Genomic DNA, 22,266 nt, shown 5'->3' with positions numbered 1-22,266 from the left:
CCAAAAAGGCACCCTTGATTGGCATTTATCAAAGCACACCCCTACAACTTTTTTATCAACAATTTGATCAGGGCCTGGACCAGGATGTCTTCCAGGTCCCATGTGGATGCCTAAAAGTTTCAAACAAGGCATTACAAAATAGGAAGGAAAGCAGAGCAACAAGATGAACTCACAAACTTGCATTGTTTTAGTTAAGAGTGGCCTTGATATATAAAGACAAAAGATCACAACTAACTTCTTGAAGTGTAAGCCTACCCTTCATCCTGATTCCTTACCAGTTGGTCTTCAGCGATGTTTCTTGTGATAAAAGGTTATGATCAAAACCAGTGCTTAGCTTTTCATGCCAATTGTACAGTGAACCGAGATTTTTTTTTTTTCATGATTGAATTTCTTCCACAACTACTCGTCCAACAATACTTTCAAATTTCAGAGGAAAATCAACCACAAAACAGAGCTATACCTGGCAGAATGGATATCATTTGGTCACCTCCAAGCAAATGAATCCTGCATGAATGTTACTCAGCAGCTGGTCACAAATGTGTTTGTATTTTGTACATGGTGCCCTCAAAGTAAAGGCACCAACATTTCTCCTTTGATACCACCAAAATAGGTTTCAATGTCAGACAAAATCTAGGGGGAAACCATCAAAGCTTGCCACAAGAGATAATCTCTCAAGACAGATTACAAAGGGATTCAAAGGAAATTACATTGAATTTTGCATCATGTCTACAAAAAAATGATACACAACCAATGCAATTAGTACATTCAACCAATAGAGTACGTGAACTGTGATCTTCAAGGACCATCACATTGACCTTTTTTTTCCCTGCTGACATTTTATATTAATACAGTTAGTCATGCGCTGGGCTGAAAATTTTACAAATACCATACATGTGATGAGATCTTGTAGATCTCTAGATCAACCAACATATGAAAGATAATTGACATGTATGTCTAATGAGCAAGTTGAACTCAGATGAAATACAACACATAACGGTAACACCAATCTAACTATAAATGGCCATGACATCATCCCTGAAGCCAAGATGCACAGTGACAAGAAGTATAAACATCCGTGACAAAACAGACCACTAAAGGCTCACCGAATTTACCTAGCATGAAATAATCTCATAAGCAACGAGGGAGCCGTTGCAATTCAAGTGTTAAATTCACAACAGCCTCTTGGATTCCAGGAATAGCTGAGATCTTAAGAGTTAAAAGAAGGGTTTCTATACTTGAAATTGCTGGTGCCGGTATTGACAGAATCAGTGCATGAGAGAGGTATTGCCTACACGAGAAGGCAAGAACATACAGAAGACGAAGAATATGTATGTCCAAGGCATTATTAAGTAAGAATTCCATAAGTTTGCTGATTTTTTGAAGTTTTGTTAAAATGCCTGTGGTGGCTTCTCTAGGTGCTACTTTAAGCAGCAGGACTACACACTCGGATGACAAATCCATGACTGATGCTTTAGGGTTCCTTAACAAGTCCAGGAAGACACTGAGGTTGCTGGCAAAGTCACAGACATCCTTAATGCAGTGCTGCTGATCAACAGCAATACTCATGTTGAAGGCATTATTGCATAGAAGAGATGGTTCTTTGCAAAGGGCTACACCCTTCTCATGTCCAATACCCCTCAAAAGAAATGCTTTGCAAAGTTCTAAGGTTGGTTCGAGAAAATCCTCCATTTCCTTTGCACTCACAAATTCCAGAAGATTTCCTATTTTTCTCACCACTCGTAGTTGAGACAGAAGCTTAGTTTCTGTCTCAGGAGCAGAAGCTAATGCCAGACAAAGTTTTACGCCATTCACATTTGCATTTGAAAGATCACCATGCAAAAATCCAAAGCAACGTGTAACTGCTTTCAGATCCACTATTTCTGATACTCTTATATAGTTAAATTCAATCAGCATCACTAGAAGCTTCTGGGCATACATAGGAATGGGATCTTCATCTTCAACCAATGCAGGGTAAAGAGGAAGGAAATAAGTTTGAGATATCAACTTTATGTCCTCCAATATTTGCTCCATGTTAGATAATGAAGGATCATCAAAGATAGCAACCATTGCATCAAACAAAATTTTCAAGCACAAAAACCTAGCATCTCCATCTCTGTTGCCATTATATATAATGGCCAGGCTAGGAAGAATCCTACCTGTAAATATTGTGGGGTCATCTAGAATAACAGAAGGCTCTTCTATAATTGTTTCAAGTACTCGAAGCAACGTAATTTGAAAATCTTCTCTTCCCTGTATTCATTAAAAAACAAAATATTAGAAAACTATCTACTTTCTAAGGCTGACATTAGATACCTTAGAAGTTGAAAGAGAACAAACAGTAACACCCTCATAGGATATTTCTTAACAGATTGAAACTGATTTGACAGTAGTACAATTCGTACTACAATAAGATCCGTGCACTCTAATTCATAATCGGCAATTCTCCTTAGAGTTCATTAGTGAGAAACCTCAAATAGTCAGGACTCATTTGGTTATTCCTATTATTCTTGTAGTAAAATTTTACAACAGATTTTGTTACAATAAAATATTAATATTATTTTGGTATTAACAGCTGTTGGGTAATAAGCATTATATACTATGATTCTATCTACTTGATCAGAAAAAATCGTAGATATATGAAGTTGTTAGGGTGTTTTCTCAATAAAAATAAAAATATAGGAGAATAATTTCAATAAATGTATACAAAAAACTATCAACAAATTTCTTTTTAGTTTGGCCTTTTGACATAGAAGTACAAAACAAGACTGGCCCTAGTTTATATGAGAAATCAAAGGTCAGACTGAGAATAGGCACGATTAGAAATGGTTTGTACCTGAAAAGGTATCTCTAAAAGTTTGATCAGATTCGTCAACTGGAGCAAGACATGATTGTTGACTACACGATGCTTAAAGGAAGAGCTTCCAAGAAGATGAAGAATGACTGGAAGTACATTGGCACTGCCCTTTGGGTTACCTCGGCTAGCAAGAGCAACAGTAGGTCCGTGACGTTTGCCAGCCATCATCTGTTGCATATCAACAGACACAGTTTCAAGAATACCTGGAATTGTGGTAACAATTAAACACACAAATGATTCCATACACTGCTGAATAAACCCATCCTTCTCTTTTCCCAATCTATCAACTGCATAAAGTAACTTAACATTGCTAAGAAACTGAGAAAGCCATCTACGGCTGTTTATACAAAGAAGAGCCACAAACATAAGAGTTTTTCCTCGTAAAATTTCAGTCCCTTGCTCAATTAGCGACAAAAGAACTGGCACCATGTGTTTTTCTTCCCCCAGGGAATGCAGATTTCTGTTCATGTTCGTCAACCCTTGTGTGCTTAAAATTGACATATTAAGAAGATTTAAACTAATCTGCTGCTCGCGTGGATTACCCTTAACTATAGCAGAGGCAACATCTCTCAGTGGCAATTTCTCAAACACGTACTGTATGCATGAGGAACAGAAACGACTAAGTCGTACCAAACAAGATCCAGCAATAAACCTTGTATTTTCATGCTTTCCTGCTGCTTTGTATATATAACAGAGATTTCCAATTACATCCTGACTGGCAAAACGAGATGCCCAGTCTCCTCCTTGACTGCAAATGTTTTCAATTGTTCTTAGAGCATAAAGCTGGGCTACATCATCCTCTCCCTTGCGCAAGATGGATGAGACCAGTGCAAAGACAGAACTTGTAACCTGTTCAAATACTTTCCATCATAAAGCAAGAAAGCTATATCATTGAGGAAAGTATAGCTAATTTTATATAGTTCCAATAGTGTACCACAATGGCAGAATTTTACAATCATCCTACCAAAATGACATAGGAAAGGAAGGATTAATATTGGGCTGTCCAAGTAAGGAAAAACAATCAACTCTTCTGAATTCAAAAACTGAGTATAATTTGAAGCTATGAAAATGATAATAATTCAAAGCCTATGATTTTAAGTGTATGCAATAGTGTGTGACAAAAAAGCATTAATTTACAATTGACCAATTGACAACGACAATAGAAAACGTCAAAGAAACCAAACCTGCCAACAAGATGTAGCTTTTATCTCCTTCGATGGAGATTCAACAAGATCTCCATCATTGCAATTGTGTTCATTTTGAGTAGAAATATAGAAAAGCAACTCCCCTAGAGCAGCCATAGAAAATCGTCTTACTTTGTCATGCTTGTCCCTTAAGCCATCCATCAGTGAATTTATAATACCAGAATTTGCAAGCTCCGTTTCAATAAAGGTGCAATGCCGAATCAAAAGACCCATTGCTGAAGCAATTTGAACACGCAGAGTAGATATTTTTGAAAGTCTCAGCATTTTTATAAGCGACAACATCACAGGCCCATTAATAATTATATTGGCTGCGTCACTATTTCCACTTAAAATTTCTAAGTATCTAATAATATTCTGCTTCTCTAAAACATGAGAATTTCCACTTAACACATGAATTATCTTACCATTCAGTGCATTCATTTTTTCTGCTGGCAATTTGCAATAATCACATGGAGAAATAGATTCAAAAGGAAGATTTGGAATAGCATCTGCAGCTCTATCACCTTTTCTACTTGGCATCACTGGCTTTACTGCAAGATCTGATGGGTGCCAAAACACTTCAAATAATTTAGTGGATGACCCAGCAGAATCTGAATCAGTTGCAGGTTCAGCAACTGTCTTGGCATGCTGTGTTTTCCTACTGCAGACACTAGGTAGGGTAGCAGTCACATCGTGCTGCTCTGAAGAAGTGTCTTGTTCTGGTTTCTTATGATCAACTAATTCATCATCAGTAGCAATACTTAGGTGATCCATATTCTGTTCTATCTCGTCATTCTTTTTATCAGTATTTTCTGTTTGTAATTCAGCAGTTGCAATGCAAGAATTTTCAGATCCATCAGAATCATCAATTACATCATCTTCAGGGTTCTCATTAAAATCAAGTTCCATATCATTATTCTCAATTTTGACTTCGGCATCATCATCACATGTCTCTGCTGTTGGACGTCTATAGTTCTCTTTCTCATTCTCTCTCTGTAAATTCAGCTTAGCCATCCTTGACATCCTAACAAGATTTAAACCCTTTGCAGTGTCAAGTTTCCCACAATGTTTTAAATAATTTTTTCTATTATTCTGTGCATTTCTAACTGGCGTTTCAATAGCTTTGTTCCCAGAATGAGAACTTTCATCTTGTTTATGGGCCCTCATCTTGCCTTCTTGCCGCTTTAGAGGAGTTCTTGATTGAGAAATTTTATCACCATTTCTATCTGACAAGCATGGTTTAAGTAGGACTTGAACCATATTATTGAATGCAGGCTGAGTAGGTAGAGATACAGAAGCAACCTTGGTTCTCCAAAAACTGTGTTCACAAAGTTCAGTCCATTCTATTCTTTGAGCTGGATCTTTGACCAAAAGTGAATTGATCAGGCTCACAAATGAGTTGGATGTGTTATCTGGGAGAGCTGGTATGGGATCCGAAATAATCGACTTCACTAACTGGGTAAACTCAGTCCCTGTGAAAGGTGGCCTTCCAGTATAGCATTCATATAGCACACACCCCAGAGCCCATAAATCAGAAGCATAAGAGTGGATCCCTCCATCATGGAACAACTCAGGAGCCATATAACACGGAGTTCCACGCTTTGATTGAGGCAGCTAATATGAACAATGATAAAATAACAAGAAATGTATTAGCTGAAAAAAATGTAAATTGATAGTATTCCTATTATATTAACTAATGGCTGCACGAGCTGAGGAACTCACCACAGCAATAGTATTCTTTTCAATATCAATTAATCTCCTAGCCAATCCAAAATCACAAAGCTAAAGCAGGTTATATGGGAAAAAAATAGTTAGGCAGAAATGTATCTCAAAATTTAGTACAAAAAGATCCAAATTAGAAAGAGAGTACCTTGGCAAATCCAAATTCATCCATTAATATGTTTGACGGCTTTAGATTGCAGTAAATTATTCCCTTCGAATGCAAGAACCTAAAAAATTTCCTGTTAGAAATGCAAACATAGTGCTACCATAGTTGAAACAAAATTTTCCTAAAATAACACTGACTGGAGAGCTTTCACCAAGTCAAAAGCCAAATCATGGATGGAATTTTCAGGAAGTTGTCTGTCCTGCAAACATGTCATACTACCATAAGTGCAACAACTTCAGGGAGTCCATGAAAATAATTACAAAAACGAGAAAAATGTTGTAACATCAGTCCATAAGTATAAAAAAATCTCCCAAATACCCATCAGTCCATAAGTATAAAAACTAAGCTTCATTATATCAGTTAGTATCAAATCTTTTGTTAGTGTAACATTAGTTATTAGGATCATTTGATTGGAGAGCAGAATCATCAAATACCCTATCAAATTCAGCACCTGTTACAACAAATTCATTTTTTATATATATACAATACAAGCAAGCAATACGAATTACATTCCCAAATGTCTTTGGCAATTGTAAGCAATGTGTTGAAGCTTTAAAACATTAGTGTGATTATAATCAACTGATAAAGAAAAGTAATTAGAAACCATCACTGAAGATAGAACATCAGAGAAAAAAACAAATCTATTCAACTATCAGTACCAAACACGACCTGGACAATCATACAAAATGGAATTGATTTTGAAATATGCAAATAAAGAAAACAACTGAAGACGTATCTTTCACAATCATATAGACACTTGGAATCTAATAATTCAGAAAAAAATCAACCACTAAAAACATGAATTTTGTTTTTAGGATGAGAGCTTGCTAGAGAGGTGAAACTACTCAAGCATCTGGCTAATAGAAATGTAATCTGGGAAAAAATATCTTGATTTGCAAGAAATAAACACGCTTATATGCAAAAGTCAGTTAGCCGATTATACCCTTATTGTACATTGATCATTAGTAGTGATAGAAATAATATTATCTTTATTGATAACAAACTGACAGTGCATGATAGATCTTGTAAGTACCTGCTTCAATAATGTCATGAGGTTACCACCAATGCAATACTCTAGAACCAGCCAAAGGTGAGCGGAGGTTTCATACCTGAAGAAACTCAGCATAGTTCCAGCAAACATATTTTCATCAAGATATACAATGGGAAAATGACTGAGATAAAGTCCAAAGGCACTTTAGAATTAGAGTTTTCATAATGTAAAATAATCAAACAGAATTGCCCTTGTCTTACCAAGAATAAAACCTCAGTACATTTGGATGATTCAGAGAATGAAGCATCCGAACCTGCAGAACTCAAATACGAGAATACAGTGAATTTTGCTGAGCAGAAAAGTTACAGGAAGGAAAATAACTTCGTGTGTGTGTGTGTGTGTGTAAAAAGTTTCTCCTTTGCATCCATGGAGTCCTGAAGCAGCCGACATAGCAGACTCAAAGAAACTCTACTTATCGTCAGCAAAAGAGACATACTTGTAAAATTTGCCAAGGCATCTAGCAACAGAACAACACTAAAGTTCCACAAAGTGACATATTTGTTAAATTAACCAAAAACTGAGCTGTTCAGGGTTATTTCCCCTTCAAAAATAAGCTTCATACAAATTTCGAAATCATAGCGTCGCTTACTTCCTGAAGAATTTTCGACCTCTGGGATTTCTCCACGCTCTTTATCGCAAAATACGCAATCGTCTTCTTCTTTCTCCCTTTGTAAACCACCTGCAGCAATCGAGACAAAGAAAAGGCCGAAAAGAACCCTAAAACCCCAATCTTCTTCGAGAGAAATGCGCGAGATGGAGACAGATGGATCGAGGTGTCGAGAAGCGGACTCACCGAATGCTTTCCCCGGCCGATCGCCTCGTAGATGTGGAAGTTGTTCATCTCGGGGTAGGGTTTCGGCGTCCTGTCGATCTCGAAGTCGAAGACAGAGATAGAGGATTCGAGTGAGATCGGTGTGTCTGTTTGACTCGATCACTTGGGTGAAAGAGGCGGGAAATTCCAGATCAGCGTTTTTGATTTTTGAAATGTCATCTGAATTTTTAAATATTTTTTTTCTAAAAATATGTTTACTTGGGAGGGAGGGGGGGGGGGGAGGGGGAGGGGGAGGGGGCTGCAGCTTCAACGTATAAATTATTTTCACCTGTTTACCTTGGTGGAAAATGCAAATGGACTGATCACTGAGGTCCCCTTTTCGCTCTAAAGAGGTCTTAAGTGGTATAGTTTGTCCTTTCTCTTTCAATGCAACATCAACATGATAACTGAACTGACATGTCTTTGAGTGACATTAAGTCTTTCTCTTCTTGCTCGATGAAGACAGAGCAAATAGATTCCAAGAGATTTGTTTCCTTGTGCTCTTCCTTCCTCTTTTCTCCTCTCCTTTCACAATAAGTAAACAAGCTATAAGGTAAAAAAAAAATATCAATCAAATATTCTTGAGTATGCTTTCATCTACCAAATGCAATAATAATCTTTAGATTTTTATTAATTTTGATCGATGCCATCAAATTATTTTGATGTATTTAATAAAGGATATAAGTTTGATTTTGCATTTATTTTTGATGTGTGTATTAAGTGTTAGGAACTCAACATAATGCATATGGCGCATGCACATCAAGTGTGTCCATGAGGTTGAGTTAGTCTTTGTTCAATGACTCAAAGGCTTAGAATAAGTGTTAGAGTTGAAGAGCTTGTAAGATACTTTAGGATATGAAAATTGAGAGACTGTATATGTAATCTTGAAAATTTAAAATGAAGTAAGCACAAAAGATCAAATAGCATAGAGCAACTTCAGGGAGTTTGACATATTTGGTGGACTAGAGGCCTAAGACGAAGTAACCTTTGGAGAATCCCGAAATGAGATGGACTTATAGGTGTGAAGGATAGGATTGAATGAAGCTAGTTCAAAGAGTTTGGTGAATTGAAGAGCTAAAGTGAGCAAACTCTATAGCAAAGAGCTTGATTTACCTTTCGACAATATCAATATGAATGATGAATCTATAAAGCCTTCAACTAAGGCACTGTTAATTTTAAGTCATGATTTCCTATGATAATTTAGTTTCAAACTATATATAGACTTACAAACAAATACACCTACATATTTCGACTATTTTTATAATCAAAAAGCATTATCTATTCAACTTTTTTTTCCCTTTAAGTCGAGCTCAAATCTTCCTTTATCCTTAACAATTATAATAATCAAATTTTTAACCATAGCCACCCACTTTAATTCTTCAATTTATTTTTTTCCAACTTGATAAAATGAAATAAAATAGAATTTAATATCATTTTTTTTCAACTCTACCTAGTAAAATTTATATCTTATATTAAGAATAGTTGATCCTTTACAAAATCAATCAAAAAAACTTATTAGTGAATATATTTTTTTCACAAACATATTTAAAGAATAATGAAAACTTTGAAAACTACATCTTTTTTAGGCTCAGAAAGTTTTTTTTTTCATTGACCTAGTCAGTCCGTCAGTCCGTTCTGTATGAATTCCCTAGTGGCTCATTTCTCTACATAAGATTTTAATCATAATAACCTGAAAATAATGACAATAAAAATTGCAAGCAACTCGTAATTTGTCTTAAGGAAATTTGTAAAGGTTGTAGAGAATTATTAAGTTTAGAATGGGCAACCCTCGAAAGGATTATCTTGGTTTGTCGAGCTCCATATGCTTGAATTTTAAACTCATATTTAGCTAAAAAAAAAAACTCGTTCGTTTGAAATGCTCCAGCTCCATACTGAATCAATTAGTGAGTTAGCCGAACTAAGAGCACTAAGCTCAAGCTTTCTTTTCCATATCATTTCCTTCAACCAAAGTGCTACATCGAAGCCATATCAAACATACTCATTAAGTGCTACATGCAAGCCATATCAAGCATACCTCATTAGTCATTATCTGATTTTAACTCAATCATACTACAAACAGTGCATTGTCCTTGTCCTGCCCATAACAACTTATTCTTACCAGTCTCAATTGCACACAAATCATCCAAATTCATGACAAAAACCATGAGAGCCCCACTGTAAAATGGCAATGATTAGTTGTTTTGCGATCTAATTAATCAAATGTGCAGGTAGAATATGTTAGGAGAACATGTAGGTGCCAACAAGAAATAATACAAGATAATTAGGGAATCTAACTTCTAGTGATGAGAAAGTAGGTAGCTTGTCCTTTGGCACATCTAAATTAACTATATACTTCTTTCTTTTGATACAAACAATTCTCTTTTTTTTTCTTCTCTACTCCAACCACATTGGATGCGAGTAATCTGCATTAAACGTAGAAGGGACAATGCTAAACTTCTACAGTTAATATGAATTCAAACTCTAACAATCCTCTAATACTAAATTGTCATTATAAGTGATACAAATATTTGTTATACAGTAAGTGCATGTAATGGCAGCGGTAAATTAATTTGGAATTGGGGAGAACATATCCATGTGAAGAAAGATCATAGCTCGCTTTCTAAACCCAACATTAAACAATGATTAGTGGAGGAAGGGCCTAAATTTTTAATCAATGGATGAGGACGTGACATGGGGAAGCAATCAAAGTGGTGTGGATTCATGGCCCCTCCCTCCACCTAATGCTTCCTGCCTCATCAGTTTAGCTAAATGGATTGATTCTTCATAACTACAATAGTGAAAAATGTGAAGGAAAAGCTACACAAGTAATTAGATTGACCTTCGATTTTGACAACTTGAGAGTGTGAATGGTTCCTTTTGTCACGAACAACAAAGTCGCCTTAAACTTTAGCAGAAAGTGAAATCCGCCACTCCAACGACCCCATACACTAAGGTGATGGATGAGATAGCATCAATCAAAAGGTATTGTTTAGGAAATTGGATTAGTCAATGAGCTCCAATCGATTGATGTTATGGTATCGAGTCATGGCCAATATTGCTAGCCTTAGATTTTATGAACGAAGAGATTCTGGTTGAACCAGACTTCGTCTAGTTTGATTGGCCAATCAGTTCACTTGGGTTAGAAACACATTGGTTGGGTTGCATAAGAAAGGCAAGCCACGTCCCAGGACATTTCACCAACTAAGTTCCCTTTAATTCCCCTCGTTAGATGTTATATATTTGTGTAGAGAGTTCCCTCTCTTCATCTCTATCAAAACCTGGGGTTGGCATTCTCCCGAACACCTGGTGTGCACTCACAAAGACAGAGAGTTGATGGAGAGATGGGAGAGAGCACCATCGCATCACCACTTCCATCGCACACGATCGAGGAGCCCATCCTTCTCCTCCTCCCTACTGGACGTCATCTACCGATCCATCGATGGCAACGACAACACAGATCACAGCAAAAGCAGGGGAAATGGCAAAGCAGATAGCTCGTTACCTCGCAAAAGCGCAGCACAGCTGTCGTGGCATGGCCGGGACGCCGGCGCGGCGGTTTCTAGACCGCGCAGCAATGCAGGCATCGACCACGGCCGCCGCACCGTCAATTTTGTGGTCGATCCTTCGGTTTCCAACATTCCGCGGCCGGACTCACCGGCGACGGAGAAGAATAATAGAAAGAAGAACTCGCGGTGCGGATCCGTCCACAGAGGGCTCCGAGGCCTCAGTAAGGGGCGGACGTCGTCGTCCTCCGCCCCGACTTCGCCGGGGGCGCGGCTGGCAAGCTTCCTCGCCTCGCTCCTCGCCACCGCGAGGAGCCCCAAAAAGTCCAAGGTCGCTCCCCCCTCCGCCTCTGCAGCCGGGGTCGGGGAGGAACCGGCTAGGAACTCGTCGGCGACCCCAAAGGAGAAAAAGACAGTGAGATTCCACCCGGAGCAGGAGGGCCGGCCAGGCGGCGACAAGCACTCACAGAACGGCTCTGGGAAAGCGGCGGCGAGAGTGGAGGAGCTGCTGAGGGCGGCCGCCGCGGCAGCGGAGGAGGAGGAGAACGGAAGAGACTGGGAGGGAAGCGAATCGAGTTCGGATCTGTTCGAGCTGGAGAACTTGACGGCCGCCGAGAGAGGAGGAGGCGAACTGCCGTTGTACGAGACGACCGACTTGATCGCGAATCGTGCCCTAACGTTCAGCAACCCTTTGACATAATTTAATTAGCCTTAATGCTATGTTTACTTCATACAAGGGATGAAGAAAAGAAAGGAATCCTTAAATCCCTAAAGTTAAAAATCATCCTCTGTTTACCTTGCGTAAGGAAAGAAAATTAAAAAATCTATATTATCCAAAATACCCATTTTCTTCTTCCTCCTCAGCTTCGCGTCGCCCCGCCCTCGATCGTCCGCCGAAGCTAGAAGCCAAGCCTTGACCCTGTAAGTGTGAATCCACAACCAATACGTCTTCCTTCTCCAAGCCCTACTCCAATCGTCCTTCTTTACCAAGCCCTACTCCAATCGTCTAATGGACCAAATCTTCCACGTCTTGCCTCCTTCTCGCTGCATTCTCCAACAATTCCACCGCGGTCAGGGGGAGGGTGGGGGCCGGCGATGGGCTCAGAGACCGTAATAGCCAGCGCGAGGAGAATCCGGTCTTTTTTGTTTCCGTCCTTCCTTTCCGTCCGATTTTGAGGTGATTAATTTTGGAGGAAAAACAATCCGCGGATGGATTAGATTTCCTTTCCTTCCTAAAACTTTATAAAAGTAAACAATGGATGCATGCATGCAAAGGAAAACTTTCCTTAAAACCTTTGCCTCGCTATTTTTAATTAACTATTATAATAATAATAAATATTTATCTTTATTAAAAATGAGATAACCTCTTGTGCTCGTGTGTATGTATGTGTGTGTGCGTGCGTGCCGTATGAGAAGGGAAATTGTATGTCTATCACACAATTGACTTGCAGAGCTGTAATATGCCTTCTCTTTTGGTGTCTTCTTGGCATGTGATGAAAGAAATGGACCAGATGTTGATTGCACTTCCATTGTCACTCTGGTAAGTAGTTGCAATTGTTACCTCTGTTTCAAGTTTCATGTTCGATTGAGAGTTGAAGTTCTAGACTTCCGGGTGTAAGTAAGGCTGGACGACATATGGACTACTGATAAAAACCTAAACTCGTTGAAATGCTACACTCGTAGGGTAGTTTAGATGCTGAGTTACAATCTTCATTTTCACTGTGGTTCGATCAAATGCATCGTTTTGACCCCTCGAGATGTCGATCTCGTAAAAGCTCGAGCCCGTCCAAACCCTCACCATAATGGATGCAATTCCATGCACGTGAAACCTCCAAATCTCACATCCTCGGCTCTATATGATGCCTGCAATCCATCTCTGCTCAAGAAAGCTGAAGATAACAAATCTTAAAAGAATAGAGCAAGATGGTTCTTGATAGAGTTCTGGTGCTCCCACTTCTGCTTTCTCTCCTTTTCCTCTCTTCAGCCGACGGCCTCGTCCAAGACTTCTGTGTTGCAGATCTCTCGAGCCAAGACACCCCCGCTGGCTACCCCTGCAAACCGGTCTCCGATGTCGGCTACTGTGACTTCGTCTTCTCCGGCCTGGCCTCCCCGGGCAACACTTCCAACCTCATCAAGGCCGCTGTCACCCCTGCCTTTGTAAGCCAGTTCCCAGGCGTTAATGGTCTCGGCATCTCTGCCGTTCGTCTCGACATCGCCGTCGGCGGCGTCGTCCCCCTCCACACCCACCCCGGCGGCTCTGAGCTTGTCATCGTTATGCAGGGCACCATTACCGCCGGAACAATCTCCTCCAGCAACGATGTCTATGTCACCCAGCTCAAGGCTGGGGACACCATGGTTTTCCCCCAAGGACTGCTGCACTTCCAGATAAACTCTGGCAACAGCCCGGTGGTGGCCTTTGTCAGCTTCAGCAGCCCCAGCCCCGGGCTCCAGATCACGGCGTTCGCGCTGTTCGGCAACGACCTGCCGTCCGAAATAGTGGAAGGCGTCACCTTCCTGGATGACGCAGAGGTGAAGAGGCTTAAGAAAGTGCTCGGAGGATCTGGCTAAGAGAATGAATTCAAGTGTTTAACCTCTAGTGAATTCTATGTTCAGTTCATGTTTGCACTATTTGGTGATGTTCGTCTGGATTTTCTACTTATGCTAATGCCAATAAGTTTTCCATTAATTTTCTTCTCTAGTAAATTTATTTCTCCCTCACATATACACATTACTAAAGGAAGATCAAAGAAAACTTAATTAACAACTATAGATCAGCTCAACCAGCCACTATGAACAAAAAAAGATGATTGGAATGATGACTCCCATATTTCTTTCTTCCCTATTTAGAATCTTCCCACACGAACAAGTTTGCGATACTTCTTTTCCACCCCATTTTCTATCTTCTTTCAGTATCTTTCTTCTTAGCTTTCTCGATTCTCCAGCAGAGAGACCCTAAGGTTTAGCATACTTATCATTGTCAAACAAGAATTCCATGGACGGATCCTCCATCACCACAATATCCAGATGAAATCAAATATCATCCAATGGGAATCTTTAATTTGTACGAGTGTTATATCAAAGTGATATACCTGAACTGACAATAATATCAATATTTTAACAACGACCAGAAACCATGTTAAAGCCAAGAAACAGGATATCAAGCAAGGAGAGCAATCCATGTTTCAACACTTTCTTACTTTCTAAGCATTGAGGAACACTGTACAAGAATTGCAAATGGATACTCTAGATGAAAAGGGCATGTAGCGTACATAAGGAATGGTTTTTGTTTTTCTTCTTTTAGTGTTTTGACTAAATCAGAGAATATAGAGGGAAAGAAGACTTCAATTAGTGATTATTGCCTCAAATCTATCGATTGATGCATGCAAGCGACCATAATTCATATTGAACATTGGTTCCCCAGTGCCAACCGCCCTGTCAAGTATCAACCAATATAAACTTGTGTGTAATCTACTCAATATCCAAAACTGTAACTTAATATGAATAGAAGCATCAAATAACAGATAGCAGATTACTTACCCATGAATCTCGGGAAGTACATATTCAGCCCTCCAACCAATCCTCAAATCGACTCCTGGGCAAACACCGATTGATGTCTTGTTCCGGATCTGGGAAATGCCATCTCCACCCAAGCATGTAGATAGCTTCCATTTCCACCCAGTTGCATTCAAGTGGAAACTATGACCAATTCCTACCTGTGTTAAGGAACAAGAAGTCATCGTGGATTAAGTATCTTGCCTTAATTATGTGCTTCTTGGGTGCACAATCTGTTGATAATGCATCTCAATGACATAAATTTTTCAAGACAGACGACACATATCCAAGTGATGTATCTTACAAGTATAACTGATAAAATTGTCATAAAAAATTATGTCAAGGAATAAACTTACTGAAGTTAAGGATGACTTACTGTTGTTGGCTGGTCAAGTTTCTTTGGCATAGGATTGTATAGAAAAACAAAAATTATCTCTTTGTCGTATGCCTAGGTAGTATCTTTTTTATAAATATCATTAATTTCTATTTAATTTTACATCAAATGAAGAATAAAAGACCAGTGAGCAATGTTTGGAGAAAAATTATAACATAAAAGTCTTATACACAAAGCAGCATTAATATAGTGAAAACTGAAAAGGACAAACAGAATACAACTTATGAGAACTTGTGAACTTGCATAAGCTAACTAAAATCCACTGTGAGAAACTTTTGTTCAGGATAAGGAGATGATTGAATAAACACTTTGCCTGTGTTGAACTTCTCTTTGAAGAATTTTCCCCATGTCTAGATAGGATCTTAAGTTCCACAATATAAACCCGTTTCAACCAAAATGATTAAGTTAAACTCATAGATAATTAATTCCAACAATGAAAAAACTTACAAGGACGAATGATTTCATTGTCATAATCGAAGTCACCAAACACCTTGATGTCAGAGTCATACCCAAACCATACAGCAATTAGTTGAAATTTTTCTAGAAATCAGTGAAATTGGTCAACTGCTGAAACTTCAGTTGAAATATATGAGGATGATGGTAGTGGTTACTCTAATGCTTAATGGTGTAGACCACAATCTTGTGACTGGCAATGTATCCCTGCCTTCCCACAATTCAAAATCAGCTGAGAATCGAGAGGGGGAGAATTAAAAAGATTTACGTTGACATTAGGCAAACAATTGCATAAATTAATGGGCGTCACAAATTCCATGTAGACTTATACGGGTCTTTCCTATAACTTATATACCTAGAAAATGAGACATCAGTAAAAGTAAATTTTATATACCTAGAACATGCAAGTTAGTTACACTTGAAGCCCTTATATAAGTTTGCAACATGGAATTGTTGGATCATTTGACACATGGGGCAATCCTTCAAGACAGCGTAAATTATGGGATGCATGAGACAATACATGAATCATGGGCTTTATGGGGGCAATAAGTTATATTGCAATGTAGCTCACATACTAAGCAAAACTAAATGAGAAAATTAGTGCAGCAAAATTATACTTATGCACATTCAGAAAAAAAACTGGCTAACTTTAGTTTGAGCAGACTGTTGTTCAGCCAAAGACAACAAACCTGGAGAGTCAAATATTTAGTAAGAGGTATCTTCTTTGAGAGCAGCCGAATATCTCCATGCAAGGGCTCATAAATGAACTTCCACCTCCTATCTGAAGTTGTGGGTTTCAGAACTAGCTTTGCCTGATATTCATTGGTAGGAAAGTTGAAAAGCTGAAGCAAGAACAACAATCTATCAGCTAGATGCAAGAAAACTTGGTACAGGCAAAGTGCTGCAGAATGAATTCTTCAAAATAGCAGTCACAAACTTAGTTGCTGCAACAGCATAAAATAGAAACAACACTAACTCCTAAGCAAGGATGACTTCTCCCGAGAATGTCGAATATATGTATGTTGAACTCTCAAGCCTAATAATTACAAAGTTCACTGACCAGATATACAGAAAAGGAAAGTTCCATTTTGTAGAATTTGAGTTGGTTATATGACAATTTGAAAGCTAAAGAGAGTGTATAAAGGAAGAAACAAAGGAACTATTTCACAAGTTCAGGATCCGGAGACCCTAATATTCAGTTTCTGAAACAGTTTTCAGAGAAAGCTATCAATTTTAGCATTGAAACGAGTTACTACATGTTCCTTTAAGAGACAGAGTTGCATGTTTTATCTACTACTCACTTCAACTTCGGCAATTTCAACAGAACACGGGCTCAAAAAAATACGAAAGAAGTTTTTTTTCCCTAAAAAATAAATTCAATCACTGCGACAAGTGAATCATGAAGCATAATATAAGGTGTAATCTTATCAGAAACGTAATCAACCAAAAGGGGGGAAAAAACAAAGGAACCATAACCTCGATGTTGAGACCAACGCGGAAGCTCTCGATTTGCTTGCGGAACTTGAGAAAGAGCTCGGACGGAACTACGTTGATGTTGTAGAGCTCGTCCAGAGTAGCCGGCTCGTTACTTTCTCCCCCGACGGGCGCCCAATCGGAGTCGGATGGGCCTGCTGCCATAACTGCCGTGGAGAAGAAACCCCTAGATTTCGGAAATGGAATGGAATCCAATCCGACTGACGGATCGAGGAGCTATGGAAATATTTTTTTAAAAATGAATTATGTGACCTAAAAAGGGATTTTTTAATAATTTAATTTATTTTATCTACTTAAAAAAAAAAATTACTGAACATCTTATCAAAGTTCCTAACGCTAATGTTTAATGGGGTGGGAAATTTTTGTAAGGCCAGGCCGGTCACTCCAATAAAAAATAAATCTACAGGTAAAAAAATTATATTTAGCTCATTAAATCTAAACCTATGAATATAAAATTTTTCTGACCAAAATTACATTTAAAATCAATTAAAATTAATATTTATGATTTAAATAAATAAAAAAAATTAAAAATAATGAGTAGATGTGAAATATAAAATCTGTACACTTCGGTACAGATAAAAATCAATATTGTATATATATTTTTATAAAAAATTATTAATGTAAGAAAAGAGCGAAAAGATCGTACCAAGTGAGAGAAATTTAAAAATTTTAGATTTAAATAAATTAAATAAGTTATTTGAGAATTAATATTTTAAAACAGGAATAAAATTAAAATAAATAATATTTAAAGTTGTCTTTACTTTCCTTACACCTCAAATTATAGTGTAAAAAAATCTCCCTTTTCATGGGTAAGATACCCTTCTCTCTTCTACCCTCACTCTTTTCCAAACAAAGTTCAAAGTTCTCTTTTCATTATTTACCTTTCCTTTCCCTTCCTCTCACCTCATCCCAAATAAAATATAAATATCCACATCACATGTGTTTTCTATGTCCATCTAAATTTATTTACCTTCTTACCCGTAAGATCGATTTTACTAAAACCGCTAAAATAGCAGCTTAAATATCTAAATCATGACTTATCATTCACCTTCACAATGTGTCTCTATTTATATATCTGAATTTATTTTCTCTATATACGTGGAGTTGACTCTCAAAGACGGCTGAGGTGACAGATGCAACTAAATATTCAAATCATGACTTGACATTCACCCTCACAATGTGTTTCATATATGTGTACTTAAATTTAATTTTGATTTTAGAGGTCGTTGAGATGGTGGTTTCATTTAAATATCCAAATCACTTAGGTTACTTTAATTATCAAATTGAGTACCTAATTGGATTTTACCTCTCCATTAAAAAAAATTAATTGATTGTTATATTGTAATTAATAATCGATTCAGTATGTTATTATGACTGCGAACGATAACTTGAATCAATTGTTTCATTATAGTAATTGATTAAATTTTTTTAATGAATCAAAAAGTCTTCTATGATAAAAAATTGCTGCTCTTAAATGTATTCATGTCTCAAACATCATATACACTATATTGAAAGCAACAAAGTTTTTTATCATAAAAGACATTTTAATTGATTTAAAAAAATAATTGATTAATATAATGTAGCAATCAATTAAATTTATAGTTCATAATCATAGTAACATATAGAATCGATTGCTACATTGTAATCGATTAAATTTAAAAAAAAATCAATAAAAACCCTTCTATGATAAAAAAGTTCATTACTTTTATATGATGTATTGAATTGGTATTTGAGAGCATAAATATATTCATGATTACTGTCTGAGCATATAGAACTTAGTTTCATATTATTGGTTTCATATTATTCTGATCTTTCTAGATCTATCAATTAATTTTATCCAAAAGTGAATGATAGATTAAACGGCTTAAAATAACATAGAACCAAGTCGTATATGTTGGACAATGTTCCTAAATATATTTATGTTTTCAAATATCAATGTGATATATCATATTGAGAGCAATGAATTTTTTTATTATAAAAGTTTTTTTAATTAATTACTATAATGTAACAATCAATTAAAATTACTAGTCATTATCACATAAATCTATTTAAACGATTGCTACATTGGAACAATTGATTTTTTTTACAGAGGAAAAAAAATAAAATATTGGGGACGTGATTTGATAATTTTGAAATTTACTAATGTAATTTAGGTATTTCAAAATTTAACAACATAGATCATAGTTTAATTTTTTTAATCAAAAGACATTCCATCCTACTATATTCAACTGTGTAAAATTATCTAACTATTCTCGAGTACTGCGTAGTATTATTATTTATCGTCTAAATCTTTCATTTAAATTCTGAATTGATTGGACACATTGTAGTAGTTACAAAATTATAGTTGCTACAAATATTATAATAGCTACGATTTAATATAAATGTTAGGCGAGTAAGTCGAATTCACGTTATAGTAGTTATGATTATATAGTTACTACAACGTGAATAACAAATGAATAAGATTGAATCAATATTTTAACAATTATAAAATCATAACTGTCACAATATAAATATTTTTAAATAAATTATATTATAATATTTATGAAATTGTAACTACTATAACAGTTATAATTTTTGCTACAATGCATATAATCTGTTCAGAATTTTTGGTGTGACATCTTTTAATTAAAAAAAAATCAAAATGGGTGTCTTTGACCAAAAAAAAAAATTATGTCCTTGAGTTTTGCCCTTAATTGTTTTACATTTGAATTAAATACACAATATATTAACAATTTATCCATTTTAATTAAAAAGATCCTACAATTCAATGTGCTCGTTAGAAAAGACACTTATGCAAATTGAATTGATTAGACTAGTCAATTTAGGGCGTCTAACTAGACTTATCACGCGATCAAGATTGTCTTACTCCAACCCATTCGATAAAATTAATTTATTTAATCTTTAAATTCTAAACCTTAAGCCCTAAATTATAATAATATTGATAAGTGCTTAGAACAATTAAATTGCTCATACCAATTAGGTTAACTCGTCCAACCTGAATGACCCATTAGCTCACCTAGCACCACAAGCATGCATACTCAATCCAATGTGGCTCGATTGATTTACTTAGTTTGTCTAGTCCAATCAAATTGCGGTGGAGCTTTTGAATTCACACATCCAAACCGATAAGCCAACCCTAAATTGACACTCACAAGCCTCCATGTGGAATGTGATTCGTCGGCTTGATCCCTTTCCTCTCTTGCTACTCCACTCCGACCCTTTCCCCTTCCTTCGTCGACTCCGATCTATCTCAAATGACTCCGATTGATTTTTATATGATTTGTTTAGAATTATAAAATCGATAATCAAGTTATTGGTTCACCAATTCCTACCCATTCAAATGATAGTTTCTACAAATAGCAAAAACCTCTCCACAATTCATTCCTGCCAATCATTCTACATTTCCCATCTAACACGACAGACAGCTTTCTTGCTAATCAATTTATTTATATTTTGTAAAAGTAAAACAAAATGTTTTGGTGATTTTGAAATTTTGATCGTATTTTTTTTCTTAAAAAATGATAAGGTTAAATGATGATTATTATTTTATTATTATTTCAAGTTTACTACTTTGTGTACCATCAAAATCAGGTTGACCAAGCCAACGCCGTTTTATTTGGCGCTATTCTTGGCCGCCCCTTCGCTGCGCACCGCCTCCTCCTCCTCCTCCTCCGCGCCGCTCGGAGCTCCTCCCATGCGCTGTCTCCTTCCTCCCGCCTTCCATTCTGCCGATCACCAGGTTGAAGAAGCTTAGTGCAGTTGTAGAATTGATAAAAGCTCCAAACTTGGGTGCCAAAAACCCACCTTTCGGGCCGCGCGCGGACCACGCCCAATGGCGCCGCCCCAGGCGTGGTGGCGTCGCGCGGCGGGAGTTGCCAAAGACGCCCAGAGCATCTGCTTGACGAGGATAGTCACCGGCCGCCGTCGCCACCGCGGCGGCCCCGAGGTCGAGGCGTCGATCATCCGGGCCACCAGCCACGATGATCGGTCGATGGACTACAAGAGCGCGGGGCGCGTCTTTGCCTGGGCGCGCGCCGCTCCGTCGTCCTTCCTCGGCCCCCTGATGTGGTCGCTCTCCCGCCGCGCCTCCCGCACCCGTTCCTGGGTCGTCGCCCTTAAGTCCCTCCTCCTCGCCCACGGCCTCCTTCTCTGCTCCGACGACGCGCCCCCAGTCGCCCGCCTCGGCCGCCTCCCTTTCGATCTCTCTGATTTCAGCGACCGATCGTCGTCTTCCGGGTTCTCCGCATTCGTTCGCGCTTATTTCCGCTTCCTCGACCAGCGCTCCGTTTTCTCCACCAGAAACCCTAACAAACGCGATTCGGGACAAGAGGAAGAAGAAACAAACTCGGCTGCCGACGCTGATCTGGAGGAGCTCGAGCGCCTCCAGACTCTCCTCGACCTCCTGATGCAGATCCGCCCATACGCCGACGGGATGGAGGTGAGCCTCATTCTCGAGGCCATGGACTGCGTTGTGATCGAAATCTTCGATGTCTACAGCAACATCTGCGACGGGATCTCGCGATTCCTCATCGGCATCCGCGGTTCGAGCGTTCGAGCGCTGGAATCCAGAAAGCGGAGGGGAGAGATTGGGATGAGGATGCTGAGGCGAGCGGCGGAGCAAAGCTTGCAACTTTCCAGCTACTTCGACCTCTGCCGCACCCTCAGACTCCTCAATACGGCTGACCTTCCCCCGGTGCAGAGCATTCCCGATGAGGACATGTCGGCGCTCGAGCGGCTCCTCCTGGGCGTCTTTCCGGAGGAGGAGAAGGAAGGCGGAGAAGCCGAAGAAGCCGCGGAAGCAGAGGAGGGGCGTTCCGGGACTGTGATCACACAGAGGTGGGTGGTGTTCGACGATGGTGAGGGGTGGGCGAATTCCGGGAAAGTCTCTTCGCCTCCGCCGATCTCGTGGGCGTCGGCGGTCAATGCCGGCGCCGCCGCCGCACTGATGGGCGATTTAATTGAACTGATATGACGTATTTGTCCTTGAACATGCCATTATTTACGCGGTTGCCATGCTTTCTTTGAGCTCATTTGATAATTTGTTAAATAAAATAAATTTAGTAACATTATAAGTTTTTTCTA

At 38.4% G+C, this 22,266-nt stretch overlaps 5 protein-coding genes across 5 annotated transcripts; 3 read left to right on the top strand and 2 right to left on the bottom strand.

Annotated features, from left to right (window-relative positions):
- Positions 1–929: 929 nt before the first annotated feature.
- On the bottom strand, positions 930–7,818 carry LOC141820962 (serine/threonine-protein kinase RUNKEL). Its single transcript, XM_074708331.1, has 10 exons — positions 7,771–7,818; positions 7,567–7,656; positions 7,178–7,230; positions 6,960–7,035; positions 6,064–6,125; positions 5,909–5,987; positions 5,764–5,820; positions 4,039–5,652; positions 2,834–3,703; positions 930–2,250 (listed from the first exon to the last, which is right to left on the bottom strand). Exons 1-10 carry the CDS (start codon positions 7,816–7,818, stop codon positions 1,129–1,131), a joined length of 4,071 nt encoding a protein of 1,356 aa, XP_074564432.1. The 3' UTR covers positions 930–1,128.
- A 3,252-nt stretch (positions 7,819–11,070) lies between these two features.
- LOC141820955 (protein BIG GRAIN 1-like) lies at positions 11,071–11,996 on the top strand. Its single transcript, XM_074708322.1, has one exon. It carries the CDS (start codon positions 11,122–11,124, stop codon positions 11,989–11,991), a length of 870 nt encoding a protein of 289 aa, XP_074564423.1. The 5' UTR covers positions 11,071–11,121; the 3' UTR covers positions 11,992–11,996.
- A 1,135-nt stretch (positions 11,997–13,131) lies between these two features.
- On the top strand, positions 13,132–13,964 carry LOC141820946 (germin-like protein 8-14). Its single transcript, XM_074708311.1, has one exon. The coding sequence runs from the start codon at positions 13,215–13,217 to the stop codon at positions 13,857–13,859; it is 645 nt and encodes a 214-aa protein (XP_074564412.1). The 5' UTR covers positions 13,132–13,214; the 3' UTR covers positions 13,860–13,964.
- Positions 13,965–14,448: 484 nt separating this feature from the next.
- On the bottom strand, positions 14,449–17,394 carry LOC141820948 (uncharacterized). The gene is made up of 4 exons (XM_074708313.1): positions 17,167–17,394; positions 16,380–16,532; positions 14,829–15,004; positions 14,449–14,723 (listed from the first exon to the last, which is right to left on the bottom strand). The coding sequence occupies exons 1-4, from the start codon at positions 17,326–17,328 to the stop codon at positions 14,633–14,635; spliced, it is 582 nt and encodes a 193-aa protein (XP_074564414.1). The 5' UTR covers positions 17,329–17,394; the 3' UTR covers positions 14,449–14,632.
- A 3,622-nt stretch (positions 17,395–21,016) lies between these two features.
- Positions 21,017–22,184, top strand: LOC141820968 (putative clathrin assembly protein At1g25240). Its single transcript, XM_074708336.1, has one exon. The coding sequence runs from the start codon at positions 21,017–21,019 to the stop codon at positions 22,154–22,156; it is 1,140 nt and encodes a 379-aa protein (XP_074564437.1). The 3' UTR covers positions 22,157–22,184.
- Positions 22,185–22,266: the final 82 nt, after the last annotated feature.

This window comes from Curcuma longa, unplaced genomic scaffold (genome assembly GCF_044706935.1).
Source record: "Curcuma longa cultivar G26 ecotype Majalengka, Jawa Barat unplaced genomic scaffold, ITB_CL_G26_1.1 utg8573_np1212_1322966_RagTag, whole genome shotgun sequence".
Taxonomy (NCBI): domain Eukaryota; kingdom Viridiplantae; phylum Streptophyta; class Magnoliopsida; order Zingiberales; family Zingiberaceae; genus Curcuma; species Curcuma longa.
Note: the sequence above shows the minus strand (reverse complement) of the source record. Positions and strands in the feature narration are given on the sequence as shown.